Raw genomic sequence first — 12297 nt, 5'->3', positions numbered from 1 at the left:
TTCAGGGAAAAGCATCAGAGTGCTCCAGGCTACTTGGGGCGGGACAGCAGTGCCAGGAGGTCGTCGAAAGGCGGGGTTTCTCCTTTAGAGAAGCAAGTGGGAGCCCAGCAGAGCACTTATTCCCGCCTCTACCCCGGACAACACTATGGGATTGGACAGTGTGGAGGCACTTCCTTCTACGTTCCGGTGTCACGCGACCCCCCCTCCCTCCCTCCCTTCTTGATCTACCTTTGGGCTGGGCTGGCTGGTGATGAGACACTTGGCTGCTGGCTGTGGAACGAGCGACGGGTACAACCACAATCGGTTCCGCGACTGTGACCATGGCCGAGGTGAGCAGCACCTCATCGCTGCCTGGGCCGTGAGCCTGGAAGACAGCTTCCAGGCCCAGGGCCCGTGCGCTCCGGTGCAGGTGAGCTGTGTTGGGAGTGATCTGGGTAAGGACCACGAGCATCTTAAGGTTTTGTTGTGTCTCCTATACAGAATAACGCTCAGAATAAAGCCAAGCTAATCTCAGAGACCCGGCGGAGATTTGAAGCTGAGTATGTGACAGGTAAGCATGCTTTCTGTGACTTAAAGTGGAGTGTGCAGTGAGCATATCCAACTTTTACTGGTGTGTTTGTGGGTGTTTTGACGGGAGATGTTAAGAGACCTTTCCAACCTTCACTGGAAAGATGCTGTACATGTTTCAAAGGTTTTGCCATACGATGTGCGCTGCTTCACTTGGGCAGATGGTGTGCTTCCTTTAAACTGTTAGTGAAAGTTAGAAATCAAAATGTCCAGCATCTCCTTATTTTCATGGGCCTCACAGGCTATGAACATATTGGCCAATGACATAGGTGACACTGTTCAGTTCATGGCTCCTTCGCTGGCCTTTCACCAGAAAACGAACCTGGAAACTGCCATTGTACTGTTGCCATATAGTTTGTACATAATTTGGTAATCCAGTTCCTTTTATTTTGCTTAATTCCGCTTCTTAAAACCAAAAGTGCTACGCACAAGTTCTCTCTTCACATTCTGTACTCAAAAGTTTCTGTAAGTGCAGAACTGGTTTATTGGTTGAATATTCTGGTCACTGTCATAGAATCTTGTCAAGTATTTAATCTGATGACTTAGTGCTTGTACCTTGTTTTTAAACATTTAGAATAAGTTATAAATATGGAATTTGAAACACTGGGGTTGCTTGTCATTTGCCTTGATTGATACTAATGTAGCCCCCTTCCACAAAATAGCTTGCTTCCATGTTCTGAGTTCCTGTTTCCATATCTATGAAATGCAAGTAAGGTTAAGAATTAAGTGAAGAAACATGTATCAGACCATCAAGTGTAGAACTAAATCCAGTAGGTGGTCAATTTAGATTTTGCCTCAGTCATTGGTTACCATGGAAAGAACTAAACTGGTGTATTTTGATTGTAGTGCTTGGCAGAAGATTCATACACCTTTATACTGTTCTGTGCTACATATCAGTTCGTGACCTAGAACAAATAACTAAGTCCATTCCAAGTAGCCCTGCCAGTAAATCTTTTCATGCCTCCTGGCCAATTTTCTTCATGTACCAAACTTTGTACCAGAGAGTTGCAAAAGTACTCTATTAACTTTTAGCACAGAGATCTTGTTCATGTCTATTATCATCTCTGGTGACAGTAAAGAAGTACTTCTAAAATAACTTTCTATAGGAGTATACTTCATCGCTATGTGGTTTATAGTAAGTTGAGATATAACTAATGAATTGGCCATTCTACAGTCATCATTTACTTATGCTCAAGGGAACAAGCAGAAAATAGATGAATTATGCAATCTCCAAGGTCTTAAAAGGTCACCGTGATTCCACTGTCTCATCTTTAAATGGGGGAAGTGATGTGTAGTCCGATTAAGCAATTTGCTCAGAATCTCTGGGGTTAGAGTCTTAGCTTGGCTTGCTATTCAAGCCTTTTGGATTTCAACTTTAGTAATGTTTCAGCAACGTTGTGATGTCAAATTAGATCATGTCACTCCCCAGCTTGAAACCCTTCACTGTCTTCCCACTGTATGCATTTAGAATAAAGTCCCCATTCGTCTCAGTGGCCTACAATTGGGAAGCCATATGTTTTATACCTCCTAGCTACCTGCTACTTCCTTTCCTGTTATTTCTCTCTTTGCTTAGTACAGATTTGACCACTCCCTGCATTAAGGAAGATACAAATAGTAACCCAATATACACACAGATGCATACACACACACCACACACACACACACACACACACAAAACCAAACTTGAATACTTAGTCTAAAACAATGTAGCTGATGTATTTTCTATTTGACTTCCTTTAAAAAAAAATGCAATGACCTACAAAGTTGACATCACAATCCAAAACATGACCCACAGTTTGAAAAATATAAACACACTGCCTCATTTGTGTGCTTCAGACAGAATGAGTCTGTTTGTATCTTGGGACATTTCCATTTTGCTTCCTCTGGGATACTTTTCCCCAGTTCATATGTAAGGCTAGGATTTTTTTTGTTTCCTTTTGTCTTTTTAGAATTTAAATGTATCTGTGAGGCTTTTAAATGTATCTGGGAGGCCTTCACTGGTTATTAAGTAGCTTCCTGCCCTGCTTACTTTCCCTCCTAGCCTGTAATTGTCTGATTTGTTTATTGTTCATTTCCTCCAGTAGATAATGGATGGGTTTGGTTAGTAGCAACCTAGAGAAGTTGGAGGCAGAAGCCTTTTATTTATCTCACTCCTCAGTACCTTGCACAGTGCTCAGTACCTACTCTTTAAGTGCATATAGCACTACTTAAAGATATGCATTAGAAAACCATTGGAAGAATTAACATTTTAAATTAAGAACTATCTCTAACCAGCTCCCCTTACCTACCAAAAGTCTGGCAAACAAAACAAAAACAAAAACAAGAAAACGGCCTTCATCGTGTATATTATAAGGACAAGCTTTCTTTTCCCCAGAATCAGGCACTGTGTATGGTATTAAGTATTGGGGTGGTTTTACCCTTAAATATACACAATGAGGTATAGGTGAACTGGTATGTGAGTTAGCTCCACAGAAGTAAGGAAAGTAGAAACCATGAGAGGCCTTCCTCACCTGAAAGTTGCACCGGTACTCTGAAATATGATACGGCTCTTTAGTTCATAGGCATTCTCCCTTCTAAGTTTGGCTTATAGAAATGAAGTTTGGTAAAGCTGATGGGCTTCATTTGCGCATGTAATCCTAGAATTGAAGAGGCTGAAGGAGGACGACATTTAACTTCCAAAGTAACATGGTCTGTTATAGTGAGTTCCGGGTAGGCATGAGCTAAAAGGGAAATCCTGATTTAAAACATAGAAATATATAAACATATAAATAGACAGATAGATAGATAAAATAAGACAAAGTAACTTTGTATTTAGAACATTCACTTGCTTTGCAGTCTCTATTTTCATTAGTAATATTTTGTTTCATAGAAGGTTTAAAGCAAACAAGCCATAATGATGTTTTTCCTAAATAAAACTATTTATTTTCCTCAAGGACTTTCCTTTCAGACAGTCAGTTGAAAACAGGTTCTTGGGAGTCCCAAGCTCATTTTGTTCATGCCTGCGGAAAATATTACCAAATATGGATAGATTTTTTTTTTGAGCAGACAAAAAAGCAGAAAATACAGGTTCATAATTACTTTTCTCCTTCATTGTTACTGTGAGAAATTCCATGCTGAGTCTCAAATGAGAAACATGTTTTATTCTTTATATTTCCACTTTGTGACAATAATTTATTCAGTCCTGACAGTACTCATTATCCGCTTAATTCTATAAAGCAGTTTGTCAGTATTAGAGAAAGTGCAATGATAGAGCCATTTTTCTAACTTGTACAATCTAGTGAAAGTATTCGAACAAAGACAATCTGCTAAAGAAGGTGAATTCAATTCTGAGAAATGTGAACTGAAGAAGTCCCTTGGCGAGGCAGTATGCACCTGTAATCCTAGAAAGTGGGAGGATGTGGAATTCAAAGAAGCTAATTCTCTTTGACTACCTGGTGATGTGCACTCCAGCCTAAGACCCATGAAACCTCTTCTCAAAGAACTTCTTTGAGTGAGAAGTGCTAAGGAGAGATACCTCTTGGTGATCAGGTTAGGACTGAGTTAGAAGCAACTTCATGCAAAGCTTGGCAGCTCCCCCACTGTAAAACAAAAAAAAAAAAACTTGCTCTAAAACATGGTGCTATTGGGAAATGGCAGAATCTTTAAGAGCTGTTTACCAAGTAAGGGAGTCTTAGATTATTGGGAGTGATGCCTTTAAAGGTGCTTATAATACCCTGATTCCTTCCTTTTCCTATTGCTCCCCTGTTTGGGCCTGCTACATGCCCACTTCCTTATGTCCCTCTTCATTCCAGGTCCGATGGCATCTAGGCCAACTGATCACAAATGGAACTGCTAACCCTCTGACACAAAATAAACCTTTACTTTCTTCATCTCAGAGACTTGCCATGCCAGGAAGCTGACTAACCCAGGTGGTATTTTTTGGAACGTAGGCAGAACATCGCCCGGTAGAGAAGGTGATCACCTAGGGTCAGAGAGTCTGAGGAAAGGCACTGAGGTGAAAAGATATGCAGCTCCGTAAGGAAGAAGTAGAAGCTTGCTGTGGTGAGCCTCGACAAGAAGTGAGCACAGGGATGGAAACAGAAGAAATGTGCTGGGACCTTGGATGTCAGTGTTTATCCTCAGGACATGTTGAGAGGCAGTTTATGAAGCAGTTAAAATGACTTCCTTTGGATATATGTTCTACTGGCTAGTTTTGTGTGTCAACTTGACACAGCTGAGTTATCACAGAGAAAGGAGCTTCAGTTGAGGAAATGCCTCCATGAGATACAACTGTAAGGCATTTTCTCAATTAGTGATCAAGGGGGAAAGGCCCCTTGTGGGTGGGACCATCTCTGGGCTGGTAGTCTTGGTTCTATAAGAGAGCAGGCTGAGCAAACCAGGGGAAGCAAGCCAGTAAAGAACATCCCTCCAATGGCCTCTGCATCAGCTCCTGCTTCCTGACCTGCTTGAGTTCCAGTCCTGACTTCCTTGGTGATGAACAGCAGTGTGGAAGTGTAAGCTGAATAAACCCTTTCCTCCCCAACTTGCTTCTTGGTCATGATGTTTGTGCAGGAATAGAAACCCTAAGACACATGTCTTGAAATCAGATTATTATGTCCACAAATAAACACTTGGGACTCATTTGATAATCTATACCAAACTCCCATCATATAAGTCATATAAGCTGCAAGAGTTCATTGCTACTGGCCCTGTAGAATAATGTTTGTTTAACCCTACCTTCTCCACATTTATTGTCATAATTCCTTGACTGGTAGTTTTTTAGTTTACATTTGATTGCTAGTTTGCCTAAACTTCTTTTCATATGCTTATATTCAGTTATATAGTGTTTTTAGTTTATGCCACTATTACTGATTTGGGCAGAATTTTAATGTATTCAGAATTACCCATGGTATTGTGGTTTCTTCAGTTGCTATTTGATTGCTCTCACCCAGGTACAATTCTGCGCTTTTAATTTTTATTTTGTTTTAATTGAATGCGGATGTTTTTAATGGACATAATGTCTGAAGCATGAAAGAGTAAGCAGCCATGTGTTTACTACTCAGCCAAAGGTCTAGATCCACAGTCTTCAATGCTTTCTATGTACTGTGACATTTGAGAGACACTTTTCCTGCACTTTGGTCTTGCTCATTCTCTTGCTTTGTATTAGACCTATGAAGTTTCCTCCACCAACACTTTATTAGATGTTTGTCCTTCTCTTTCTTTTTTTTACCTTTATATAGAGGCTAAAGTCAGTTTTTTAAAAGGATCAAGTTTTATCCTTATGATAGATCTAAAATTACCAAGCTTGAGTTATAAACTTAGATGAGAATAAAGAATTGGTAGACGAGCTTACATTTTAATCATCAATGTCAGTAATGACCCCCTACCCCTACCCCTACCCTTCTTTCAGTGGGCAAAGGCTCCCCTAAGTATCCCCCTACCCTGGCACTGTCCTCTGAGTGGCTCCACCCAGCAGTGGACTCAGACAGATACAGACACCTATAGCCCAGCCAAACAGTGCATGGAGCTTGGGGATTCTTATAGAAGAGTTTGGGGAAGGATTGTGGGCCCCACAGGGGATAGTAACTGCATAGAAATACCAAGAGATTCAACTAACCTGGACCCTTGGGACTCTCAGCGATGGAACCACCAACCAAAGAGCATACATGAGCACATATGTACCAGATGTGCAGCTCACACTTCATGTGGGTTTCTGTGGGCTTTTAAAAATTCATATGTGCATTTTATTTATCCCTATTCAATTTTCAGTGTTTAGTGACATTTTCACTTTTAAACCATATAATAATGAAAAGGTGTCACTTCTAGGATGGTGATTTTTTGTTTGAGTCACAGTTATTTGAGAAGCTTGGACAAAAAGAGTACAGTATGCTTATCTAATTAACAGTATAGTCTTCATTTATTGTGTGGTACTAGGGAGCCCAGACCCTTACTTGGGCTAGACAAGGACAGTACCAGTAACCCACATCTCCAAACTTAACATGTGCTCTTGACAATAGGGTATAGGAGAGATTTTTTTCATTTCTGAAAATTTAATCTCTTAACTAATAAGTCTGATTTGCTAAGTGTTTTAGTTTCTTTTAATTACTATACTAAAACACCCTGAAGAAAAGACAATAGAAGGAAAAAAAACCACTTTATTTTACTTAAAATCCAATATTATGGGTAAAGGGAGACAGGAACCTCAAATTGCAAGTCACATTCCATTTACAAACAAGAGAAGAGAACAATGTATGCATACAGGCTTATTTGCTTCCTTCCATTTGCTCAATTCCTCTACTCTTACAAAGTTCTAAACTCCTTGCCAAGGGAATAGTGCTGCCTACAGTGGGTTAGACATTGCCACATTCATTAACTTAATTAAAACAGCCCTCCACAAACATGCCACAGTCCAACCCCATGTAGAGAGTCGCTCATCGAGACTCATCCTAGATGATTCCAGTTTGTATCAAGATGACAATTAAAGCTGATCATCATAATAAAGTGTCCAAAAGAACCGAGTGTGATAGTTTATGTCTATTATCCCTGCACTTGAGGTGAAGATCGAGCGTTGAAAGCCAGCCTCAGCTTCATAATATATATGAGGCCATGTTGGGATGGATCCCTGTCTCAAAATAAATTAAAAAAAAAAAAAGAAACAACAACAACAGAAGATCCCTACATGATTAAATAGAATAATAAGAATCCCCAAAGGACTTTTCCTCTTCTTTCACCATTTTTTCAAAGAATATAAATTTGTTACATTTCAGTAAACAATGTTACAACATTTATGTTCTTTGTAGGACTTGTTATTTATATTACTTTTTCTAATTAGAATCGGTTCTTTTTTTTGTTGTACTGCTGTATATTCTCAGTGAACAAGTCATTTAACAACTCAAAAGCTACTTATGTAGCCTTAAAAATGCTAAGTTCCAGGAATTATAAAGGAAACTTGAGAAATCCATGCACCTGTGAAAGAATCTATTCCAGTACATTTCTTTCACTACTAGAACACAGCACACTTAAGATTTTAGATTTTAACACCACAGTGAACTAACTTGATTGTAGGTAGATATGCATATGTATGTATAGAGGGGTGTGTGTGTGTGTGTGTGTGTGTGTGTGTGTGTGTGTGTATGTATGTAAGTTTTGTACCAAACAAATAGAAAACAAGTATTTTAAAATATATCTTTCTACTTTTGGCATGCTTACAAAACTTATCATGTGATCAATAATAAAAGTCTCAGAAAATCTAAAGCAGCTAGATCATAAAGGCCAGGTTCTCACACCATTAGGTAATTATATTTGAAGTCATAATAAACAGGTACTTAAAAGTAAATTAAATTTTAGGAAGCCGAAACAACCAACATATCTCTCTGGATTACTAACGTTGTGGCAATGTGTGTGATTCTTACTTCTACTAAATAGCCCATATTTTTAATGAGGGTATCACAATGGAAATTACCAATTACATGTCAAAACTAATAGAAAACTAATATGGAAAGATCAAGGGTAATTTTAGCTGAAGTCATTAAGCTAGGTTTTGCTTGGTTGGTTTTTTTGGATAGGTTTTTGGTTGTTGTTTGTTGTTGTTGTTGTTGTACTTTGCGATCTTTGTTGGCTAGGTATTTGATAAGTTTATTTTCTGTAAATTTTTAACTTATAAAGGGCAAGAACAATGTAATGTATTATTAAAGATCTGGGCTATGAGGAACATCAGGGGTGGTGGGAGCCAGACTTTCATGGAGATAATCATTCTATATCAAAAATGTAATGGGCATCTATTTTTGGTAAGGATTAGGAAGGTGGGGAAGTGGCATTCCAAGCTCCCTGACCTCTTGGAGCTCAGCGGTGGAGGTCAGTGGTAGCCCTACTCATCTTGTGCTTGCTCCCTCATTACACAGGGACTCTGCAGGTGTCACTTAAGGAGCTGTTCCTGCTCAGTTTTCATGAACAATATTTCCATATGGTGTGTGTGTGTGTGTGTGTGTGTGTGTGTGTGTGTGTATGCTGGAGATGGAATGCAGGGCTTCACACATGCTAGGCTGGCACACTGCTATTGAGTTGTATAGCTCAGCCTTTCTTTTCTCAGTTCTTAGTTTGAAAAAGTATCTCGTTAAGTTTCCTGGCTGTCATTGAATTCACTGTGTCAGTGGTGTAGGTCTTGGCCTTGTGATCTTCCTACCTTGGCTTCCTGAGTAACTGGAATTACAGGCTTGTGTTGCCAGGCCTGGATTTTTAATGAAATGGGCCCCACACTCTCCCATTTGACTTGGGCTAAGAAGAACAAACACAAGATTGTACACAATGAGCCCACAAGGAGGCCTGGACACAGTCCATAATAATGCAGGAATGGCCAAAATCCATTAAGTCTGTTTAGCCTGGGTATTAATTAGCTGGTGACTGGTGAAAATTTAGCCCTTGTGTGAAATAGAAAGTTTCACCTTCCATGCACCTGACTGGTGATCATTTAAGGCCTATTTCTATACAGCCCTTGCCTGAGAATTTTTTTTTTTCAGTTTATGTTTTAAAGGGATTTTAAATAAGCATACAGTGTATCAGCAGCAGAGTTTATCTATTTCCCTCAAGGTATGAGTTATTTTTTAATCTAACTTGACATGGGGTAGGGTGATGAGAATTGCCAGGTCCTGCAGTAGGACAGAGGTTCACTAAATCAATTCCTAATTTAGATTGTTGATTCTTGGATACCCTCCCCCCCCACAAAAAAAAAAAATCATGATCTAGACACAGAACCCAAGAATGCCTGTGTTAGCATCCTCTTGTGACTCTGATACATATTCTGTCATAGAAGATCACTTTTCACTCAGTCTTCCAGATAGCTTGACAGATACTGAGAAATTTGGAGTAGATTGTGGCCAAGTGCTAAGGGAGTGGCTTGGTTTGGTTTGCTTTTTGCCCAATTGTGGGGCAAAAATAGGGTCCCGTGTCCGCTTGGGGGCTAGGGCCACTGGGCGAGGTGGACTAAGGAGTTTGACTGTGCTGTAGAGCCCACAGAACTGAAGGGCAGGTATTCAAATAAATAAGAATTTGTAATAAATTTTAAAAAAAAGAAAGGTGGATTTTGTTGTACTAAATATAGCTAACAATGTCCCTTGTTCATGCTGTCCGTCGTAAGCCATGGGATCCTGACCTTTCGCTTTCTTCTCTGTTCTCATTCTTCTCCTTCTGTCTGCCTTGTATCCCTGGTCTCTTTCCTCTGCTGCTCTCTTGTGTTCTCTCCCACCTTCCTCCCTTGGCCTTTTCCCTCTTTCCTTTTGTCGATACTTTTCTCCTGCCTCTCTCTGCCAAACTCTTGCCCTCTCCAGCTATCTCTTCTCATTTCTTTCCCCTTCTCTGATTTCATTTTTGCATGCCCAGGATTAAAGGGTTAAAACAGCAACAACAGAATTTCCTATGTAAATATGTTCCTATTAATAATAATCATGTTCAATGGAGATCTTTGATTTCAGAGACTGGTGTACATGACAACTACAGAAGGAAGCAGACTTTAAATTTCTAGTAGTAGTCTGTGTCTTGTTAATGATGGGGCTACCAGTAGCAGTCATGTTAACAATAATGATTTCCTTTTATTTTTTAATTGTAGTTCATTTTAACTGAGCTTGTATCACTTGCCAAGTATCATTCTAAGAAAGTATATTTCAGTGTACACTGGGACCCTAGTGGATATCCAAGGTTCTTGTGGGAGCCAGTGAGGTCAAAATTCTCATCATCATCCTAAATATCATTTGCTTCTTTCATTGTGCTGACATTTGTACTGGTTATACAAAAGCAATGGGAGGTAAGACTGCTGACGCTATGACCCGAGCCAGGGCAAGGCATCACTGTAGTGTTTGTCTGAATCATGAACAAAAGGGGACAGAAAAAGACAGATTTGTTTTTGAAAGTTTCTAACAATGGAGCAAATTTTAAACCTTGACCTTTGAACACATGTCCATTTAATGTCTCCTATGAAACCATGGGGATGAAGCTATAGAATATTTCTACATGCTTAGTGTGTTTGACTTGGGAACTTACTTAGTCTCCTTTTTCACTGAATACCACTTTTATTGGGAAGAAGAACTAGTAAACTCTGCTTATGCAAACTTGGGTACTTGACAGACATTTTCCTGTAAGAGGATGAAGGCAACTGTAATTTTAAGGAACATATCCTACAGGTACAATGGCCAAACTAAATGATCCCTCCTTAATGAGACAGAAGGTCATGTTAACTCTTTTAAAGTCATCTTATTCTCGCAAATGTCATTTATAATTAAAGGGAAAATGTGCTTGGAGTACAAATGAATTTTCAAATTACAGAGCTTAAACAGTCTTCCAAGGTTGATGAAGTATGGGCCCTCTCATTTTATAAATTAGAAAAATAGAGCCCATATATTGAAAACTTTACCCCAGATGACATTTCACAAATATATGATTTATAGAGTCCTATTTTATGGTGGTTTAAATTTCCAGGCACTTTCATGCATTCTTTTTTATCTGACCCTCACACAGGCCTCGGAGTATATAAAACAGTCTAAAGATTAAGAAAGTGGAGACTCAAAGAGGTTAATCGGCTCAAAAGCACTTTCTACTTCCTGCCCTTTCTTCTCTTAGCTCAAGGCCCTGAACTAAAGGCAGTGCAAATGTAGAGGAGACATTGTACAACTTAGCAACTAAATATTTGTGAAGGACAAGGAAATGGAGAAGCCAGGGAAATTCCTGAAACTGCTGTAGCACTTGGAGGGGAAAACTCTTGAGAAACTGACAATAAAAAACAGAATAGAGTTTGGAGAATTCTTCGAGGTACAGACTCTGAGCCTTTAGTGTTTTGGGGGGAGAGATAGCATGTATACCAGTAACTCAAACTTGTTGAGGTTTGATCTGTTACTATGTATTAGATACTGGCCCCCATGGTCTACTTAACCCCAAGGAGGAGGAGATCCGTACTACTTAACCTAGCTCCTTATTTTAAAACTATTGGTTAAATAAAGAAACCTACAGCCTGTGCAGAAGAGAGGTGGGCAAGGCTTTGGTTCCTGAGCTTGGAGTCTAAAGCAGGACCAGGAGGGAGAAGATGGAGAGAAGAGAAGACACCATGGGGTAATGGATCCGAGACACTATGGGGTAATGGATCCTGAGAACTGGCCATGAGGGCTAGCCAGTTGGACAGAGTAAGAACATCCCAGGGAGACCATGGCAAGTTATATCTCCGGGTTATTGGCAGGAAGTAGACATATAGCATAGAAGTTAGACATCTGCCCAACTCTAGTGCTTTTTCACATTAAATTATAGTTTTATTATTATTATTTTATTTACATTCTAGTTGTTACTCCCCTCTTTGTACCCCCTCCTACAGTTTCTCATCCCATTCCTCCTTCCCCTTGCCTTGGAAAGGGTGCTCCCCCGCCAGCCCACTTCCTTCCATGGGGCCTCTAGTCTCCCAAGGATTAGGTGCATCTTCTCCCTCTGAGACCAGCCCAGCCCATGTATGCTGCCTGGTAGGTGGCATAGTCTCTGGTAGCTCCCTGGGGTCTGAGTTAGTTGAGACTGTTGGTCTTCCTATGGGGCCGCCCTCCCCTTCAGCTTCTTCAGTCTTTCCTTAATTCAACCATATGGGTTCCTGACCTCAATCCAATGGTTGGGTGTAAATATCTGTGTCTGTCTCAATCATCTGCTGGTTGGGACTCTCAGAGGACAGCCATGCCAGGCTCCTGTCAGTAAACAAATCATAGCATCAGTAATAGTGTCAGCCCTTGA

At 40.0% G+C, this 12297-nt stretch overlaps 1 protein-coding gene across 2 annotated transcripts in view; it reads left to right on the top strand.

Moving 5' to 3' along the window:
- The first annotated feature begins 117 nt into the window (after positions 1-117).
- The window catches only part of Mospd2 (motile sperm domain containing 2), a 42016-nt gene continuing 29836 nt past the window's right edge, over positions 118-12297 (top strand). The window contains exons 1-2 of one of the 2 annotated variants that reach the window (XM_021153605.2): positions 118-329; positions 481-550. In XM_021153605.2, coding sequence (XP_021009264.1) covers positions 321-329; positions 481-550 — 79 coding nt within the window. In that variant the 5' untranslated portion in view covers positions 118-320. The remainder of the gene's footprint in view (positions 330-480; positions 551-12297) is intronic. The other variant, XM_021153606.2, reaches the window with a different exon arrangement.

Source organism: Mus caroli, chromosome X (assembly GCF_900094665.2).
Source record: "Mus caroli chromosome X, CAROLI_EIJ_v1.1, whole genome shotgun sequence".
Classification (NCBI taxonomy): domain Eukaryota; kingdom Metazoa; phylum Chordata; class Mammalia; order Rodentia; family Muridae; genus Mus; species Mus caroli.
This window is presented reverse-complemented; position numbering and strand designations above follow the sequence as displayed.